This window comes from Anoplopoma fimbria, chromosome 8 (genome assembly GCF_027596085.1).
Source record: "Anoplopoma fimbria isolate UVic2021 breed Golden Eagle Sablefish chromosome 8, Afim_UVic_2022, whole genome shotgun sequence".
NCBI lineage: Eukaryota > Metazoa > Chordata > Actinopteri > Perciformes > Anoplopomatidae > Anoplopoma > Anoplopoma fimbria.
In genome coordinates, this window is record NC_072456.1 from 7,358,833 (window position 1) to 7,381,228 (window position 22,396).

The 22,396-nt window shown below is 41.1% G+C and overlaps 1 protein-coding gene across 1 annotated transcript in view; it reads right to left on the reverse strand.

Moving 5' to 3' along the window:
- Nucleotides 1-1,205: 1,205 nt before the first annotated feature.
- The window catches only part of gmds (GDP-mannose 4,6-dehydratase), a 151,757-nt gene continuing 130,566 nt past the window's right edge, over nucleotides 1,206-22,396 (reverse strand). Inside the window, exons 10-11 of the mRNA XM_054602954.1 lie at nucleotides 3,067-3,135; nucleotides 1,206-1,747 (exon numbers count right to left, since the gene is read on the reverse strand). Of these exons, the coding sequence (XP_054458929.1) occupies nucleotides 1,685-1,747; nucleotides 3,067-3,135 (132 nt within the window). The 3' untranslated portion in view covers nucleotides 1,206-1,684. The remainder of the gene's footprint in view (nucleotides 1,748-3,066; nucleotides 3,136-22,396) is intronic.

The following is a 22,396-nucleotide window of genomic DNA, read 5'->3' on the forward strand; positions in this document are numbered from 1 at the left end:
AAAAAAACTACCCAACAAGGTTTTTGAACTAGCTATACTACTTTATGACAATAACCACCTCTGTTTTCTTTTTCATATTTTGCTGATAGTAGCCTACTTTTACTTACCGCTTTCTAGTGTTTTGACATGTTGTTATTGTGATCTTACTTGGGCTTAGTTAAGGATCTAAATAATTCTTTCACTTCTCGTAAATTCCCCCAAATCTCGCTAGATGAAGTTTCGCGGAATGTTGTGCACAAGATAAATTATTTAACACGACGCATATTATTTGTTATATAAAGTGTATATGTGCATTATAATAATTCAATATAACGTGAGATAATAGAACTAATCGAAAAGTTTAAAAAAAAAATATATATTACATTTATAATTAGTTATTTTTGCAAAACATGAGTGATGAAACTCACTTGGTTATCCCCTCACCACAGTTTAAAGTTATACTCTCGAATTAAGTGTAAATTCACTGCAGACAAGTGGAGGGGAAATGATGGGCCTTGATTTAAGAGAAAGAAGACACCTCGGGAGGTTTAAATATCATCTGCAAGATGGAGAAGATGTTTTACTGCATCAGTAGTAAACACACACCGACAACCATCCAGCATCAGGACCAGAGCGGGTCCGGATTACAGGCTCTCACTGATCACTGCACCTTCCCAATGTGCAGACAGCCTGGACAGACGAGAGGCGTCTGAGAGCGGCTCTGTGCGCACCGGGCCCGGGGACCGACGCACTTCCTGCCGAATAAAAGAGCTCAGTGTGCTCGCTAATAAAAACCCTGGAGAGCCGGAGCGAGCGGAGGGGAGAGAAACGACAGGAGCTGAGCCAGCCGACCTCTGCACAACCTGGGCTAAACACACACACACACACACACACACACACACACACACACACACACACACACACACACACACACACACACACACACACACACACACACACACACACACACACACACACACACACACACACACACACACACACACACACACACACACACACACACACACACACACACACCTGCATTTCCTGGATGAAGATGTGCTGCTTGCTGCCCTCAGCAAAAAACACATACAAACTAAAACACACGAAATACACAAACAAGTACCTCCTGGAAACCTTATCTTGATAATAATATGAACATGATTTATCACAGTTTTGTTAGCATAAAAAAAAAAAACCATTAGGACAACATGTAAATACCAGTCTTTATTATACCAAACGGCTCATTTGTTCATTTACATGTCAAGAGCACACACATATACCTGTTGATTGCTTTTTTCCAAGGTAAAATATTAATCATTCAATTAATTTATATATTCTGCCATTTCATCCCCTGGCAGAGAGTACTGTGAAAATCAATACAGCCATAATCAAAAGAAACAAAAGACATAAATAATAACCTTAACCCTTGCCATATATACATTATGACGTGATCATTGTGGAAATACAAAAGGCATCCCTGCTATGTGATAGCAAAACAAAATCAAAATGACATGATGCTAGAAATGGACCCAAGACCCAAACAATAAAAGGTTAAAAAGCCACCTTAACAAAGAAGAAAGGACACAATTACTTCATTTGGAAAAGTCATTAAGGTAAAATACATCATGTTTCTTCCTCTGTAGGTAGAACACTGGAGTGCTAAAAAGTTTTCGTCCTGGGTGGAATAGTGACTGATTTGGACTCAGGCATTTGGGTTTTTCTTCATTAGCTCGACGTCGGCATCCACCATCTCCTTCACCAGCTCCTGCAGAGAGACACCGTGGTGAACATTTAGTTTCATAAAGGAGGGGAAGGGACCTTTAAAAAGGTTGATTCATCTTTAATGAAATAAATCTCATAACAAACACACAGTGGAGCCCCTGATTGTAATTGAAATGCTTTGTCTTTATTTATCTACACTGTGGTTTATAGGCCTGCTATTAATAGAAATGCAAACTCTATTCAGTATCACCAAAATGTAATATTATCATTTATTGACTTTCAGCCGAAATGTATTTGAAGAATAACTGATGATTATTGCTTGATATTAAACCTCCATATTTTTTATTTTGCACACAATACTGTGAAGTACCAAAATACGTTTTTCAGTCAGATTAAGGTTAAGTTAGTTTCCTGATTTTCATTCAAAATGTTTCTAATCTTATAACATATATTTTATTTAGGTGATGTTATTGTTTGGCTGCTTGTGTTTTGACTGACATTTGTTGACTCTTTTTTGTCAACTCAGGCATTTTACCAACAGTAACTCAAAAATGTATAACAAAACTCATTCCTTTACTCACTGCAGTATACGACAATATCCTTCTTTTCTTTTTACTAAATTCTGTTGTACATCAATGCTTGTAAGTAAATAATAAGATGTAATTAAAAAAACAAAAAATTGTTATTCAAGTCTCTGCCTTAACTGTGAAGACTTTTGTCTGATTTGTAATTCAAAACAGTTGAACATGTTAAGAACATCAGGTTTATTTTTTTTAATATATATTTGGCTTCGCATACCTTTGTCATATCTTGGGATATATTGGAAATATATTTGATCATTTATTGTTAATTTCCATTCCGTCCACCATGGAGTTTTATTAAATAAACTTTCCAATAAAGGAAGTAAATTGATATTCCTTCTCATATAACATGCAGTCAGCTCGTATCAGGCTGACTCAGGACATGATGACTGTGAGACATAACAGAAGGCCTGTACTCATACTTGGTGCTAGCTTCTTGATTAGATGGGCCTCAGTAGTCTGGGCACAAAAACTAGATTTACTTTACAAGTGATATCACATGCTCCATCTCACTATGCCACCCACCTACCCTGATAACCCCACCCACAGCTACATATCTAGACACATATAGAAATACAGACTCATAGACACTTTGTATCCGTCTTTTTTTTTGGGCTCTGAAACAAATCCTTATAGGCCTTCAAAAATCTGTTTTATCTTTGAACATTGTCCCTTCTGTGGCTCAATTACAATTTATTTCATTAAATCATTCTATTTCTGTACTCGTGTGGCACAACATCCTCATCAATATCATACAGCTCATCAGATGTGGGACACGCACCTCAAAAGTGACCTTTGGCTTCCAACCCAACTTCTGAAAGGCTTTGGTGCTGTCGCCTTGTAGGTAGTCCTGTTTAAGAGAAAGAAAGAAGAGAGGGAAAGAGAAAGGGAGGGAGAGGGGAGAAAGAAAAATAAATGATCTGTCATGTCTGATCTGATGCCTGCGGGGAGGAGAATCCTGCAGCCAGCTGATGTGTCTTCCTCACATAAAGACATGCTGGACTCAACTCAATGTCCAAACTCTATGTCTGTAGCAGACTACAAAGGATGGACGGTGCTGATCTCGTCTCTCTCTTTTACTCTTTCTCTCACACACACACTCACACAAACACATTAACTCCCCTCTCTCGGGGAAAAAGGGAGGTCACGGAGTCTCGCTGGCCATCAATCGACCCTCTCGGCTCCCCACCACCGATCTGTCCAGACGGCCCCCGTCGGTGCCAGAGAATGATGAATTGTGGGACTCTGGTGGTGTAACCCCCAGCCCAGGACCCCCCACTCACCTTCCCCCCTGCACAACCCCTTACTCATTTCCCCCCGTTGTGTTTTGCACCGGGTTCAAGATCCAGCAAGACCCTTCATGAGACCACCAAAGAGACTGAAAAAAAATCCTTTCCCCTGTACGTCCTTTATGTTTGTAGAGCTTCCTTTCTCGCTCTCGCTCTCTCTCTCTTTCTCCCACTTCCATTTCCATCTAAATTTCGGGGTGGGGATTCATCTCTCAGGCATCATCCGTATTCAGTTTTTATCAGAAACACACATGTTGGCCTCCAGGGGTCTAATAAAACGTGATGGACTCCTTTTTCAATTAACTGATACTGTATGTCCCTTAATCCTGCAGCTAATTCCAAATGAATGACTACGCAGAAAACCCCTGTGTAGAAAAGTAAACAACGACTTCTATTTTTCTTTCTTTTTATGTTTTAAAAAAAAAAATCTTCAACAGTTGTGGCTTTGGTGATTTCTCAAGAAATGCGTGGTGGTCTCCCCGTTTCTTTCTTTGTTGTTTTCCCTCTGCATGGAGGTTGTATTTGTATAAACGATATGGTCAAAAGTATGTGGACACAAAGGCATTTCAGTCACATGTGATTGCTGATCACCTCATTCCAAAACCATTGGACATTAATTGCTGCTATAATAGCTTACAGAATTTTGGGAAATCTTTCATCAAGATTTTGTAGCCCAGATGCAGGAATTTGCTTCAATTCAGCCACATTTCAGTTGATTTATAGTTAATGCGTTAAGGAGTTAAACGGATGCTACGCAATGGTATGTTGTGTTATGTGTATGTATACCTTTGCTGTACTTGGGAATAAACCAAAGACACATTTCCATTGAAGTGGAAAATAAGGACATTCTAATCTAATTTAATCTAATCAATTCTAATGCCCGTATAGATTGTTGAAAGCGAAGACAACAGGTAGCAAAATGGCAATAAAATGCTGTTATCCTCTCCTTTTTAGTGACGCACATCTAGCCACCCAACTCCCCAACAAATGTTATCATAACTCTCCCTAATCGTGAATCAAAGGACGTAATGTTCCATCTGCTCTGAATAGTCTGATACTCTCTAATGAATGAAGGCAGACCTTCCCACTGTCACCTGTATTACAAAGTAACAGACGAAACATACAACTGCCTGATCCCATCCAGTGTGTCTTAACTGCACTGCTCAGGACTAGCACTCCTAATTCCATTGTATTCTGTACAATGACAAGAAAGGCTTTCAATTCTATTTATGGACCTGACCTAGTCCACACGTATGATGTTGAAACAGGAAAGGGTTTTCCCCCAAACCGTTGCCACAAAGTGGAGGCACATTCATGTCTAAAAATTTGGGTGCTGTGTCATAACATTTCCATTATTTGGAACCAATATGGTTAGCACTATCCATGAAAAAAACCAAAAAAACAGCCCAGAAGTACACGGCCGGCCGTATAGTGAAAGAAGAGAGCAGTGTTTTTATCTGACGTTGAACCTCTTGAAAATGTCTTTTCTGGGTGATCTTATTAGAGAGGAACGCTCACAGGGGCACTGGCATAGTTCAGCCTTTCAGAGAGCAGGGACCCACATCTCAGAGAGGCTCAATCACAGTCTTCTGATTACACACAAAGGCAAGAACACTGAACACACACACGGTGAACAAGTACAGGCTGATTCAGTCTGCGACAGAGCTGGGTTTGGAAACCTGGTTCAGTTCAGGGTGTTTTTATTTTGGGCTTCACATGGTGCACATGCAGCCGTTCAGATGAAAGCTACAGCCCGTTTTTCTCCCCTCAGTCTGTAACGGCAGCACAAGCAGCTCTTTCTCATGTGAGCAGCTCTGTACATTACTCACATCCATTTTTGGCTCTGAAGCCATAACTGGAAACATTTTCAGACTAATTACCAGCAGCAATGAGACATAATTCATCATGGGGCTGAATGTAATTATTATAGGGTGACTTACTCCACAATTATATTAAATAATCCACTTGCTTCATAATTATGTTGATTAGGGTTTGTAATGGAGAACATTTTGAAGCTGGCATAAAGAGAAACATCAACTGGTCTCGTCACGAACACTGAAGCCCGTCTGAAGTCAAGTGTTACACATGATACATTGTTTGTAGAAAATAAACCTGGTTTAAGATCTGTGCTTCAATGTCCCTTGTTGATTGGCTGCTAAATGCAAAGAGGGCAGGTCTTATCTGGAAAGAGCCTGTCAGACACCAATGCCAGAAAAAGGGAAGGAAAAACAAATGCAAGAAAGTTGGCGTGCTGCAGAGTAGTAAAATAAAAAAAACCCTGAAGTAGCCTTTTGTTTAGTTTCTGTCTGCGTGCATATGCAAATCTAATGAACTGAAATAAACTCCAAGCTGTGACGTTATGCCTGTCGGCAACCTCCGGGTCTGAAGAGCGAGGCCAATGCGGAGCTTGCATTATTTCTAATAGCAAAAAACAAAATACGATGGCTAAAATGCTGAACGCAGAGCTTCAAACCGCAGTTCACAAATCAATGGGTGACGTCCCTGTGACCACATCCATCTCTTATATGCAGCCTATGGTTGATGCCAAAAGACGATGGGACGAGTGAAAGAACGCCACAGTGAACCCTACCTTTAATGTATGCAGAGACCTTAAACCACCCCGCTGTGTGTGAAGCCTCAGTCAAGGTGCCATCCATCCATCTATCATTCACATTAACTGAAGCCAGAGCAAGTGACAAATTCAAAAATCTTTTTCCTGTTTTCAATTGAGCTCTAATTGGTTCCGTCAGACTCACAGGTAAAAATTTGCCTAACTTTAACCAATACATTTGCATAGACGACCAACACAAAGAGTGTTGTCCTGATACAGCTTGTGTTTGGAGAATGAGAAGTCATAGTTCTAGATATGCGCCATCGCCCTGTTTAGTTTAAGATTATACGACCAGACTACAAACTTTGCTGAACACCAATTGCAAATTTCAAAACATGAAACATGATTACGTTTTTAACTGTAGATCAATGACTCCACCACTAGGCAAGTTAAAAATCCGGGTGGCTGCTTTCTTTGCTTACCAGCTACAAGTCATTGAGAGACCTGGAGAGAGGAAGTAGGCCTGAGCGTCGAAACCTCGTAACTTCTTTAATTTGTCCACCAAAATGTTACATAGAACATTGATAACTTCCAGATTTTTATTCAGGCAAAGTTCTTGTACTGCTGCTTGTGATTAGGACATAAATCACTGAGAAGTCTGGCACTCTTTGTTAATTGGATTTTTGGGAAAAACATGTTTATATTCTTTAAACTATGGTATTCCAAGAATGGAACATTTTGTACCCAAACTCTGGTATTGTATTGGCACCAATATCATTTCAAATGATACCAGGAGAAGTCGTACCTTGTAATATCATCATCTTTGTCATCATCATAGTCATGCCTGTTCTCTGAAATCTCCATCTGAGCTTGGCAGGAGAACATCTGTTGAAATCAGACTCTTGTCTGCTAAGTCTGCCGTCTTAGCACACAACCACACAGTTCAGCATCCAGGAAGTTAATCCGGCGCCTGGTCTTTCTCAACTAGGATTTCTGCAGGTGACAGACAATCTCACCCTCGCAGATCCGTCTGCAGAGTGTGGCTCACTGGAATAAAAGCTGCTTCCAAACTGCTAACAAGAGCGTTCTGCGGCCAAGTGAACTCACCCCAAACAGAGCATGTAGCAAATAATTCAACACGAACTACTAACAGATGGGGGCACAATATAATCTTCATATGGATCCGATTTGGAACCAAACCCAACGTTTTGGTATATCCTGTTTAAAGCATCGCTCTGCCCATGTCTGAAACTATGCAGCAGGGATAATAACAACAGCTAGAAAGCCGAAGATTAGCCGTGACAAAATGTGTCCCTCACCCTGCGAGCATTAGAAACATTTTAGAGATTATATTTCAATATGAGCTATAAGCCCGCTCACCATCTGACACCAAGTTAGAGGCCGGTGAGTGAGCATCACAGGCTCTGAGCACTGATGTGTATTATGAGTAGGAATTAAGATGGGGGAGAACGCGTATGCAAAAGGTTTCATACGTGAGCCAAAGTTGGAAAGAAATTGAGGCCAGAGTTTTATTTGTTCTGATGTGTTCTGAGCCACAGAGTGGTGGTACACATGAGTATTTGTTTTTGAAAATGATGGATGAAACTCGGTACGACAGTATCCATTAGCTTCAGTGGTTGTTGCTACAGAAGATCCAAAAACAAAGTGATTGAAATCGCTAAATGAATTCAAGACAAAGCCTAAAAATTGCAAAATAAGCAAAAGTTCTCATTGGCTATAGCAATGCTTTCAGGTAACTTTTCAATAAATCAATTCATTTTAAATCACTTGCCAATTGGTAGAACTGACAAATCAACCAGGAGTCTTTTATGTCTCTCCAAGTGTTGGTAATGCTCCAGTGGCTCAAAGGGGACAAATGACAGCTGTAGTCGTCTTGCTGGCCTCTTTTCCACTAACATCTGTAACGCAATGGATGTTCTCATGGTGGGGACTTGAAACGTGTTCTTGGCAATTTTGGTCCATATTTTACGATAAATCAATATGTGCTTCTTTAGTGGACAGTAAAATGTGAACTCCTCGCTATTTTAGCCAAGATAAATCAATAATTGTATCCTCACACGAAATAGAAACAGCACTGATCATTTGTTCAATACAAAACCATATATATATATATATAAAGACAGAAGTAGATCCTTATTAGTACTAGAAAATGTCTTAGTGAAGAGGACGACTATTTTACTGTAACTTTTACTGTAAGTTAACCAGATAGTTTTTTATATGGTTAATGGTTTTGGGAGGCATTGTCAAACAATGTCATCACGACATTATTTGGTACAAGATAAGATAAAAGCTTACATGGGTTGCGTTTCCATTTAGTATGAAGTACTTGCTGATATTAAGTTTGATCAGAACTTAATATTACTGGGTACTATATAGGACTGATATTGTCATATCCTTGATGATACAATCTCATGCTCACAAATTAAAAGTGCTTTTTTTCCTTCAGCTGTAATACAAAGCTTCACTATATGCTCGCCAACTACATGGCCTATCATTCCCCATCTCTCCGTTCTTGACTTTCTCCTGACACGCTCCACTCTAATAAAGACATAGACCCCATAAAAAATAATCTTTAGAAATGTAAAAGTGAGAGACGGATAGAGTGTGATCATGGTTCATAAAGCACACAGGCAGTAAAAGGCACTCAGGGAAGGCATTTAACGCAAAGGAATTCTGGTATCACTGCAAGGCCTTTCAATAAATCACACGGCACACCGGGGCTGACCTCCGAACACATAAGGGCACGCACACAAACATGTAGCAGCGTGTGATAACACACACACACACACACGCACACACACACGCACACACACACGCCTACAGCATGTATGTCGGAAAAAGGTAGAAAAAATGCTAAATGTCCATAATATTACTTTCTTTTTTTCTACTGGAGTCCCAACTACTTACGGGAGACATCAAACGTACTGAGAAAACATCTCTCTTCTCTCTCGCTCTCTCTGAGGGTTGCATGCTGGGAGACTATGATGTGGTTTTGGGAGTCCAGTAGCGTCTCTGATATTTGTACAGTAGTGGACATGAGGCTGCGAATACAGAGACTTCAAAGAAAATCAGACACAGCGGCCGAGAACGCTGTGAGAGTCATGAGCCCACGGTCTCCATGTCCCCAGCAGCCCCAGATGTTCCGACCAGAGCCAGAGCTTCTGAACTTTGACCTCACTGGGTTTTTGATGGGAGAACTCAACCCTGATCCTGGGCTTTTTATACCCAGGATGACCACGATGCTATTACGACAGCAAAGGGGACACGAAGAGGGGAAAAAATCTGTTCTCCCTCCAGAACTCTAACTGCTGCCTGTCTGTATGGACATGGAAGCGGCTGCGTTCACCCTGAGACCAGGTGTGTGTGAGCTGGTATAAGTGTGTGCAGGTGGGGACACACTCCCAGCGAAAAAAGAGAGAGCTTCATCGTTCCTAGTTGTTCAGACTCAGAGCCACAAATCTGTCACTGGTCAATTTCTAACGCACCTCCACCAGCATCGCAGCACAAAAGGCCCACAGTTGCAGCTTGAGGAGGAAATAAGAGACTTATGCGGTGGTGTGCATACTATTGGTTGTCTCTTTTTCTGCAAAATTCTGAATTATTATAAATACAGGGCACTGCCAACCTTGTAAAATATGCTTTGGCAATACTATGTAAATATTGGTCTTAACGGTCATGCTAATAAAGCACCTTTACAGATTAACATTGACATTTATTTTATTAATGCATCTAATTGCATTTGTATATATTATTATATTTTGGGATTGCACTGGCAATATTTATGTTCATTATGGTAATAAAGCTCATTGATGTTAAAATGTATGTTTGTTTTGACATTTTAACAGCTTAAGATCCTGTTTTTTCTCTTATATTTACCCTTCAGTTGCTTTGTGGTGGAACAATAATTAGCGCTTCATCGACACTTAATGATGTTTACGGTAAGTGAAATATGTAATCTTTTTTTACAGCTGCATCGTTCAATCAAATGAAATCATTCTACATTTAGCCTGATTTATTTGGCGTTTTAAGAAATCCTGGCATATCACTGGAATTTTAAACTATGTTCTGCGGGTTTGATTTTGATTTGTGATGATTGGGGTGGGAAAGGTTAACTGTTTGTGTCTGTGTGTGGTAACATACTTTGGCAACACAAATCACAGATTTGGTGTTTACTTTTTCATCAAGTTAATAAAGCACCACTGAAATACATTAAGATGAATTGTGAGATGCTAAGTCTTTAGGAATCCAAGAAAGTTATTAGCCACTCCCAGCCAGAGGTCGAAGGTCAGGTCCAGCATGTAAGTGTGTGTGTGTGTGTGTGTGTGTGTGTGTGTGTGTGTGTGTGTGTGTGTGTGTGTGTGTGAGAGAGAGAGAAAGAGAGCTGTGTGAGTTATAGCTCAGGTTTCCTTCCCTGACTCCCCATGCAGCTTGGCCTGCACACAATGTGTTGAGTGACCTCTAAAGGGTGGCCCTGTCACCCTGATGAGTATGTACACTACACACAACACACACACACACACACACACACACACACACACACACACACACACACACACACACACACACACACACACACACACACACACACACACACACACACACACACACACACACACACACACACACACACACGGAGGGCAGCCTTTAAAGAGTCTCGATTTACAGTTAGACCAATGCAGAACACCACAAACACACAAAACACATTTAAAAAAAAAAAAAAAAACCCAACAGGAAACAATTAGCAGAAAAGCAGGAAAGTGTGAATCTCCACGGGAAAACATTAAACACAACTTGTAATATTTAAAAGCCAAAACCTCACATTGCAAACTGCCACTAGACTCGGTCTCCTCGCCTCCTCTGGGCTCTGCCGTGTTGATTGCTCTCCATCAGTGCTCATTAAAATTCCTGGGGAGGCCGTGTGATAAATATTTACGCGGCTGAGGACACACTCCACACACACTCCAAACACACTCGAGCGGCTGGATCTAGCTGCCGATAGTGTTAAGTGCCCAGAAGGCTCTGGCAGCGAGAGAGAGATCCGCAGCCCGTCGCGTGGTTGCATATGTGAGGCGTTTACTGTCAAGATAACTGGAAGAGGGCGTCGATTTATGGCCGTTTATCAAGGTTCAAATTTGAGTTTGTGTGTGTCCCGGGATACTCTTTTAATGTGTGAAGTTTATGGAAATGAAGAGGAAAATATCGCACATCTGGATATAAATGCATTTGCAGAGTCACTCACACACGCACACGCACACACACACACACACACACACACACACACACACACACACACACACACAGTAACCACAGTGGAGCTGGACTCCTCACTACTGTTCCACTAAGCTGTTCCGACCCCCCCTCCTCCTGTATTCTATTATTCCTGTGGACGGGAAACAGATCATAATTCCTGGAGTCAGCAGAAAGTTGCAGACTGAGAGAGTGAGAGATGGAGGGAGGGTGGGTGAGAAAGGAGGGAGGGAAGAAAAGTTTGTGTGTGAGAGAGACAAAGGGTGAGAAGGGGCGGGAGAGGAAAACGTCATCCAGTCTTATCTAAATCTCTGCAAAGCACTGACTGGCCTGTCTGGGCTTTGACACCCAGCCTCCGTGTTTAGATAGATGATGATTGTCGTCCACTGCAGGGACTTCAAAAAAACTTTTTCTCACCAGAATCAATGCTAATATTGCTGAATAAAGCTTTAGAAGAGGGTTCATAGGGCATTCCAAGACAGGCAATTCATGTGGAAATGAAAATGATTTTTTATGTTCTTTATTTTAGTTTTAACTTTTGAATGTTCTGCAGACTGACACCAAATTGCCCTCTTTGGTTACTCAATGTATTGCGTAACAGTGTGCATGTTATCCATTGTAATCCATGATAAAACTATGACTCTCTACTGACTGGGGTCTGCATGTGGGAGTAATGGACATAATGCTTTTTTGTACTTGTGTTCTTGCACTACTATTGCTTCAGATGCTGCTTTTCAAAGACGAAGCAAATATATTTTATGAGGAGTCATACTTTTTTTTGTGTGTTCTTTTTTTTTTTTTTTTAAACACAGACCTAACTGAGAATCGCTGGTTTAGATCACTGGAGCACACTAGGCCTGTTTGACATCCTGTTTGTTTGCTGAGGTTGCAGAGGACCATTGTAAAGCTTTGGCTGAACTACACAAACCACAATCAACTCCAAAAATATGTTAGTTTTTCTCTAAAATGTAGTAAATCTGGATTAGCCCATTTCAATTTGATCTACGGTTTTACAAACACGGCTCTGTGGGCTGCACAATTAATTTAAATTTTATCGCAACCGTAATATGGAATACTGCAATTTTCAATCGCAGGAGGCGGAACAGTTGGTAAAGCCGAAATGTGTGTCAAAATACTATTTTCAATAATTGTGCTGCTGCAGAATTGCTTGTCATACACATAATCTACAGACTCAAGAAATCAACTTTGTTTGGTACTGATCCATAAAAATGACCATTCCCTCTTATATCGCAAATCATATCGCCATGGCAAGATAAGGCGAAGTAATAGCGATTAGGATTTCTTTTCAAAATCCATGAGAAAAATTAGGAGAAATATTGTGATGTAGATGTTATATGTGCGGTAGATATATATAGAGGGGTGTTATGGTTGAAGAACAAACAAGCAGGGGAGCGCACACACACACACACACACACACACACACACACACACACACACACACACACACACACACACACACACACACACACACACACACACACACACACACACACACACACACACACACACACACACACACACACACACACAGTGGATGTGATATATGCTGTCTGATTCAGGCCTTGGCTGAGCTCTCGGTGCTGTCGGGGTTAAGCAAGGTGGCTCGACACAAAATCTGCTGTCTGCAACTTTCAGCTCCCAACACACCATTTATTAGTCTCTTGTTCTTTTAACCTCAGCTGCTCTCTGAACATGCTAACGTAACGTGCAGCCTCCTCCCCGGCTCTCGCAGTCATCGCCCATTCTCTACATCAAGTCGGAATCGCTCAGCCATAAGAGGAATGCTTTGTTCTATATATGCACATATATATATACTCTAAATGCTTCTAACACCGTGTGGATCATGCAGTGATGTGAAAGATGTGATCAAAGCCATCCAAATACTCAACATTTTTCAGAAATTAAAAATATAGTAACTTTGGGTTATGATAACCCAAATTGAACCCATTTTGATTTTTTTTCTTAGCTAATCTTTTGCCGCATCATTTTTGTTGATGGTATTTAAAAAAAGGTCAGGTGTTTCGTGCATTTAGTTTTCTATTAACATTAAACAATCAGAGAAATGTAAATGTCCACATTTGGCTTTCCAGAAAATTTCTTCAAAAGATAAAGCATTTTAAGTGTTTTGAAACAGTTCTGAGTTGGGACGTTTACCTCAAATATTGGTGATAATCTAATTTACAAATTCCAGAAAAACAAGTTATTATCTCAAGATGGCTTTATCGTCTATTGCAAAAAAATCCTTCTTAAAAAGGCCCAACATTAGTTTTTGCATGTTTTAAGACACTTTTTTTAAAAACTCAATAACGGATTAAATGTTTTAAATAGTTTAATCAAATCAAAAGAAAGCAACTCACTTTCCTCCACTGGCATTTAGCTTTAGGAAAGGTTTGGATTTTTTTTGCCCGAGATTTAAGATATCTTTGCAGAGGATGTTTTTTCTACTTCACCCCAACGCAACAGTAACATCTTTTTCCAAATGGAGTTCACAGGCTGTTCAGGATGATCTACATGCTTTTCCAAAACAATTAACCTGGTGACATTACCTTTCCTATCTAAAGTGACATTGCTTAACAGTTGTGAATTTAGCATCTCATGATTGAATATAAATAAACTAGAAGTGGCAGGTATAAAGAGGGCAAACAGGAGAATAAGGGAGGGATGAATGGACTTGCCCATCGTTCCTGGGTCAGTGGATTTCAATCCCTGCTCTCTTCCCTTCTTCCCTCTGGATCTCAATCCTGCTTCACCAGCGTGGAGGGGGACAGAGGGGAGTGTTGGTGTTGGTGTTGGGGGGTTGGATGACAGGAGGAGGGAACAGTCCTCTATAGGCTACATCTCCTCCAGAACGGCGTTTCCTCTCCGAGTAGCATTCCTCATCTTATCAGCCTCAATAATCTGCCGTTCTCATCGTGCCCAAACAGGGACAGCCAGGACCTGAGAGAGTGTGAATGTGCTGCTCTCTCTCTCTCCCCCTCACACTAACTCTCTCTTTCTATGTCTGTTGGCTGGTGATAGAGTGATAAAGCCGGGAAAAAAACAGCGAGCTGTCTGCTGCGTAGAGGAAGCGGTCGCTCGGTCCCGCAGACAGAGCATGCTTCAAAATCATAAAGAGTCTTGAAGAGGGTTGGTGAGAGAGCAGTAGCGTAAAGTAACTGAACACACTAGTGCTTTACTCGAGTACTTCCATTTTATGCCATGTAATACTTCATTTCACAGTTAAATATTGTACTTAAGACTCCACTGCAATTTGAATTACCAGTTACTTTGCAGGTAAAGATTTTTCATACAAAATGTGTAATGATCTAAAAATATATTAAGAACTATACTTGATTAAACTAACAACAGCAAAAATTAAAAAAAGGTCATGTGGAAAAGAAAGACAAGCCGTCAGATGATCATACAAATTGTAGACAAACGGATTAGCCAAACTTTGGGTGAGAGAACAAAGTTAGTTAAATGGTAAGTTAGGTAAGCTGTTTGTTGTAACCATCAATTACAGACTGATTTATCGGTTGAACAACCATAATTGCCACGTTGCCACACACAGTTTTATTGTGCTATAATGTGTTAAGTACCATTGAGGGAGCACTCCCTTTCTGTTCTACCATCATATCCAGTGGTTTAGATAATCTAACTACACTAAAGTCTTGTTTACGACCTGTCTAATTGTCTGACTGCTTGTGTATATTTCCTCATTAAATACATGCCAGCTGCACTTTTAATTAGAACGGAGCGTTTTTACATTCTTGTGTCGCTAAAGTTTTGCGTAAGTAAAAGATATGAATATTTCGTCCCCCACAGCTGCAGCAGTGGAGGAGGGAGGTGTGTGTGTGTGGGGGGGGGGGGAGCACAGTACGATGGAGGAGCGAGCTCTGAGAATGATTGAGTGAGAAAGAGAAATAAATTGAGCAAGAGCGAGAGAGAGAGGGAGGAAAGGGAGAGAGAGGGAGGAAAGACGGGAGAGAGAGAGAGAGAGAGAAGGAAAAAGTAATGCGACTGAGCAGCCTTAGGGTTACAGGAATGTGGGGGCTCCTGAGTTCAGGAGGGTGTGTGTGTGTGTGTGTGTGTGTGTGTGTGTGTGTGTGTGTGTGTGTGTGTGTGTGTGATATGAGTGTGTGAACACTGGGGCGACTGAAGGGAGCAGCCCCAGAATTAATTACCCAATCAAGATAACAAGCCAGGGAAAGACATTAGAGAGGTCACACTACAATTAACCTCTTAGTCTAAACCTCTCTCTCTCTCTCTCTCTCACACACACACACACACTCACACACACACACACACACACACACAAAAACACACAAACACACAAAAAAAGTCAGAGTCCGAGGTTCACTGCAAAAAGCGAAGTGAATAAAAGTCAGAGTTCGATATGACCTTCCAGCACTGACTTTTGCTAACCACTCAACCCAATGTGCTTTTATTTTGAAGCATTTCCTGTATTCTGTTATCTTTGGGGAGGCATAGGGAATCTACCTGTCCGGTTCCAGAAACCCTGGCAGAGCCGGCTTGTTTACAGTGGGATATTGAGTGAGTCGGGGGCTCGAGTGGAGTGGAGTCGGATGCGGTTCACACATTCCACCAGAGACTCAGATTACACTGCAGGAAACACCGGCCCTGCAAGACACACACTGCCTGACTCTGTGATTTATAAACACACCGCTCTATGGGACACACATACACACACACACACACACACACACACACACACACACACACACACACGCACACACTCTCCGGAGATGCACATTAAAATCTCAGCGACTCGCTTTGAGCCGGTGCTACACCTCCATCCCTTGCTCACTTTCCTCCTTTCCTCTCCTTCCTTCCTGCCTTTCCTGTCATTCTCAAACTCTTGGCTCTGAGCTCGGCTTAAGTTTTCTCCTTCTGTCGCTGGTCACAATGAAGACACCAGAGGGATGACATCATCTCAAGGAGACATCATTTCATATATTTATGAGTTGGTTGCTCCAACTGACACATATCACAGTATCCTGCATCCTAAAAAAATAATCCAAAAAGTAATTTAAATGATAATAAATTCAACCCTGTCACATTGACATGTTATCATAAGCAACAGTTTCATTATTTTATATCAGCTGTATTTACATGGGATCCATCTTTCACTAGTAATCCCAAATTATATCAGCGTAAAGCACCCCGTTCTGAAATATGGGTTATGGTTTAAGACACTTTTCCAGGGAGACTGTCCACAACAGAATATTGATGGTATTGGTCGTTTGTTTCATTATTTTATGTTCATCAATTTCTATGATTATGATTTCTAAAACATAATAGGTGCCACATTTCAGTTTCTGCAGGAGTAATATCCTGACAGAACTGATGCTCCAGTAAAAAGCACGACAGTAGATCAATAATGATTTCATGAATTCAATGAAGAACTGTATTTTTCCTAACTTTGCAAATGGCAGAATGCTGGATTTAGTGGTATTGTTTCGGAATATGTTGTGCCTTGTTTCACAGCACAACAATGTGATGTCAGCAGTTTTTCTTAAAAGTGCAGGGTTGGCTGAAATGATGATATACTGTGAGACAACATAAGTGGGACATTTCTCAATTTAATTTCAAAAACTTCTGCATCGTAATTCGCTGGGTATTGACATTGCTAAATTAAATATTGTATTTCCTGATAGAAGATATTACCCATGTTGCCAGAGCAAGTGGAGCATGTTATAACATTCTTATTGGGGTAGGAAGCAGCAGGCTTTATGGGAAATGTAGTCAGAACACTGATGCTCCAAAATGCTGCATACAGAACAAGATGTAACCTTTAGAAACTAAACTACATTTGGAAGAATGATTCATTTTTATTCCGTCTCATAATCCTCACATTACAGCCCAACATTCAAAACAAAAACATAATCATTTATAAAACTGTCAGAGCGGTGTAGGCGAAGCACTGGTCCCAGTTCAGCCCAGGGGTTGAGGTCTGAATCCCTTCCCGGACCCTCCCCTTCTCTCCCCTCTGCCAGTCCAACGGCCATGTTCCCTGAAGTCGCTGGAGAACTCTGGGTAATCAAGCCCAGCTGGGACTAGGGGGCAAAGACACAGGCTGACATTGCTCACCCTTTTCTCCCTCACCCTGTCAACAAGGCTCTCTCCCTCTCCTCTCTTTCCACCTCGTCTGGCAGGTTTCTCTCGTCAGGCCCAGCGCCGAGTCAGGCTGGCCGATAGCGCAGGAATCCTGGCCCACAATCCTCGGTGCTCCCGCGCTATCTCTGGGCCAACGTATTACTATAATGGTGCCGCCGATACGACTATCCATCACACCGCTGACATCATGGTACAAATAACTGCATGGTATGCAAATGCAGGCATCACAGAAAACAAGCAGACTCTCAGACCGTCGGATAGTCGCCTACAGCCTGAAGCAGCACCGCTGCCTTTGCTTGGCAGCCATGCGTTCCTGCCTTAATAACAACCTACTCCACTGTATGTCACCCTCTTTATCAATGCTCCTTTATATTCGTTCACCTTCATATCTAATGTGGCTCCACACTGCTGCCGTGTCTCTCTATTTCTCTCTGGCAGCAGTACCGGGTCAGTCTGTGTGTTGGACTGCTGAGGGCCCCAGGGTGGTTCCGCTCTGACGGTAGGAGGAAACTCCTTCAGGAAATACCAAACTGCCAGACACACACACACACACACACACACGCACACACGCACACACAATCTCTCTTTCTCCTACAAGCAGACTAAAGCTCCGACATAAACTGCTGGGGTTTAGTAGCCCAGCACTCCTCTTTTCAGTTAGTTTCAGCACCGTCATAAAAAGTCTAATATTCTCAGGTATGGTAGTTTGCTTTCTGAACCTGTGGTGTTACACAACCCAGGGTTGAGTGGCGGCCAGGCTTTTTATTGCATCAATTACAGCTCAATTAAACAATAAATCACGGCAGAGCCAAGGAGAGCCCAACCTCTCCTTCCTCTCAGACTAGTAAAAGTTAACAGAGTTATTTTCTTCCTGAAGAGTTAAAAAATGAGGTTAATTAGCATGCAGGACGATATACATCTTTTCATAAGATTTTAGAAAAATGAATAATTGCTGCTGGTCTGCAGTGTGGTTGTATTTGTCAAGTAGTTTCGTCTATTATTGAGACTGAAGATCTTATTTTTGTTAATATAAGTTTATAAACTCACTAGAATTACAGTTGGTATCAGGAGTTTTATCTAAAAGAGGGAAAGTAACATGACACTAGTGGAGCTGATTTGACTGTGTGTGAAACTGCAACAGGTAAGTTGAGCTCCCTCTCAGATTTACAGAGGGGAAAGACGGAAGAAGAGACATATGCAATACAAAATAATAAACACGTCCTCCTCCCCTGGCATATTAAAATCCTTGTAGGTCAGTGATGACGCAACATCCCTGTGTCGTTTTGCATGCTGTTGATATCAGTGAAGCTCGGCTCTCTCTTTAGAACCAGTGTTCTCTGTAGATGAGCTCCCTCTGATTTTTTATATTTTTTTGAAATCATAATGGGTTAAAACAATAAAATGTCAAGAGAGAGAATAAACTATTCACATGTAAATGAAACCATTTCAGGGGTGGCAGGTTAGAAATAGTTGCAGTGATTTCCATAATGGTATCTTCCAAATTTGATGTCTCTCACTGATCTGACTGTGAGTGCAGGTGAGGTTGCTGCACTAGAATTAGGAAAAAGACACTCAATTATAGAAATGTATTTTAAATTGAAGTCTTACTTCATGTCAGAATGTTTTAAGGTTTACTGCCATGTGCACCCGGTGCAAAAAGCTCAGCTGCCAGAGGTGAAAAGCAACAGAAGTCATTCATGTATTCTTAAATCCTAAACATCTACAGTTCTCAAAAGTCTTGTACTAGTTTTAAGGTCAGTTAGTTTGTAGTGGCCTGATTCGCTTGCATTTGCACAATTTTCCCAAAGTATAGAAGGTTTTCTTTTGCAGTCCTGTCTAACATGAAATAGGTTGTGATTCTGACTACAGTGTTAAATGGTTTTGAAAAAGCACAATTTTAGTCTTTTTTCTACGCTCAAACCAAGGTAATGTTTGTCTGAAATGCACCTCTGTGTGCAGATTTGTGTGTTTCCAAGCTGCAGCTCTGTGGCTGACCACAGGAAGTTCTAATCAGCAGCATGGCGTAGCTGCTACCTTCCCTTTCCCCTGGTGACCTCCTCCACACCCCTCTCACTCCACAATAGAGACACCAGGATCACATTACAGACTCTGAGGGTTAAGGGTCAATCCCATTTTTCAGCCCTCTCTGTCCCTTTTTCCCCTCACAGATCCTTTCCCAGGGGTTAAAGCCTCCCGTCACCTAAATTCACATCAGTTCACGCGTGGCGAGGGAGTGGTATCCGTCGGAAACCCTCCGTCTTCTCTCTCCCTCCTCCTCCCTCACCCACCCACACATCCTTTTTGGTGTCCCCTTGACGGACAGCTCTCTGATCTCAGGGACCACGCACACAAAGAATTGGACATGGTTTAAAAACATGTTTAAAACACTGCTGGCCCCTTTGTGTCATTGTGTTGGTGTGTCTCTGTTACACCCCGGTTAAAGTCTGTATTTTACTGCTGCAGAGGATCGGGTTACTGGGAGGTTAAACTCAGCCTGTGATGACCTCCTGCAAAGGAAACCAACCGTTTTACAATAATAATGCAATGTAGCAGGATATATTTTGGGCACCCAGGGATCCACAAGTAAAATTACTGCTCATATTCTGCCCAATAAGCCCTTTTTCACTGCAGGAACTTATTCTGTTCCGCCAAGGCTTCTAAAAAGCTGAACTTTTAAGATCCTTGGGAGCCTTTGGTGCAAGGTTGTTACTTGCATTTCTTTATTTTTTAAATAAATGGGACATTAAGAATGTATTCTATTAAAAAAGAAATAGTACCAACTACTATTTTTTTGGTTTGCTCAGCTGCACACTTTGTAACGCTAGGTTTTCCCTTATCTTGCTACATTCATTTTTGGACTCTGGGTGACTTTTGGTTGAATTCATCAACTATGGCTCTTTGTTTTGTTTGCAACTGCAACAATCAAAGTGTTCTGGATTTACAACTTTGATGCAAACATTTGATTGGCTTTCCTCTCAATCAATACCCAATTCTGGATATTTAGGTACTTTGAGTAACTCAGGAAAAAACATGATTTCTCAGAGACCAAGCTGAATGATTAATGAAGAATGGTACAACATAACAATCTATAAGAACAAAGAGAGTCCTGTGTCTCTAAGAGAAGGATATCAACGTTGAAGTTCGAATTAAGAGTGGTGAAAAATACTCTTGTCACCAGCGGCTAATTCCACTTTGCAACCCCATACATGTGGCCAATTCGGAGAAAGAGAATAAGAGTCAAACCAGCCACTTAGTATGATATACACATGGCTGACAGCAGAGCAGTGCTTTAAATCATAGCTTCTCTACTACAGAAAACCGCATGCAAACCTAACATGAGCACGAGTCGGCTCTCCCTCAACGCAAATCTGCTTTTGATCATGTTGTGGGGCTTCAAGTACATTATCCCTTTTAATTACAGTTTGACTCTCGATCATACAAAGGGAGCAGCAGCTTAATGTCACTGAAACTGACAGGTGATCATTTTCTCTCACACTTCCACAAAATGTCATGTTAATAAAGCATCATCAAATTGAACTGAGAAGAGAGGGAGATAAAGAGAGCATGGCTTCATGAGGAGCAAGTGATAGTTGGTGTAAACAATCGAAGAGGAAGTGGCCCTCATCAGATATGCGGGCCTATGGAAATGTGAGTACTGACATGACGAACATACGGCCAAACAGTAGAGGGAAACAGTCGTTACCATGGCAACACATCAAACCCTGTGTTACTTCAAACACCTTCCTTGATCAGAATCAGACACATAAAGACTATTGATTTCCATTTGTCTTTATTTTAAACCATCGCACTCCTTAAAAACATTTTAATGCAAGGTGTAACGGGGGTCAATGTGTTTCTGCTGATTGACGCACACACATTTGATGCATGTTTGAAACTAACGTGTTTAGGGTAAACCATAATCATGTACAAGTACAAAGACAAACAACACAAGTGCATGTCCACTGATGTACAGACGGAGTAGCAGGTTCTACCTCACAGTCATCTGAGCAAGGGAACTACCAAGCAGGACGAGTAAATCAGAAACAATAAGGAGTTTCAATTAATGACAAAAGAAAAGACAGTGAATGTCACTTACAAAGTGAGAGGAACTGATTCAGATTAATAATGCTTAACCCCTCTTTCAGTCACATTTCCCTGGTAGACCACACCTCTAAAATACCTGCTGTTGATTTAAAACTGCTCTTGAAACTTAAATACGTCATTCATGTGAGGAAGAGAGGGTGTCCAAATTCTGTCCTAACCACACGGTCACAACAAATCCAGAAAACATTTCTCTCTGTCTCCAGTGATGAAATCAAGCTGTCAAACTAATAATTGGATTGAAAAATATAATCATCACATTGAGACTCAGTATTGCTCAATACTTTCAACATATATTCAATATTGAAGGACAAGGGGCAATAAACCTGAATACATTTCCTATCATAAAAGGAAAAACTTTCAATCTAGACTGGGTCTATTCCACTTTGTATTTTTGTCGACCTTACTTTGAAAAGTTTGCAGGTTGTGACTCACTAAAACTCATATTCAAATATTTATTGGAAGTGGTTGAAACGCTGTAATGAACAATGAGAATTTTTAACTACAGGTGAAAATGTGGAACCATTTTCTACAACCTTGTCTTTTATCGTTTTCCGTCCAGAGCAGCAGAGCGCCTGACTGCCAGCGATCTTTCCAGACAGCAGAATTCCAGGTGAGGGAAAAGTGAATGGCTTTGCTGGGAAACAGTCTTGGAAAAGGACACCCAATTCCTTCCTAATATACGGAAACCTTTTAAAATAATGCTAATATTTCATGCTCCCTTTGTGTGAAAGTACGGTGGACCTCTGCCAAACATCCAAACT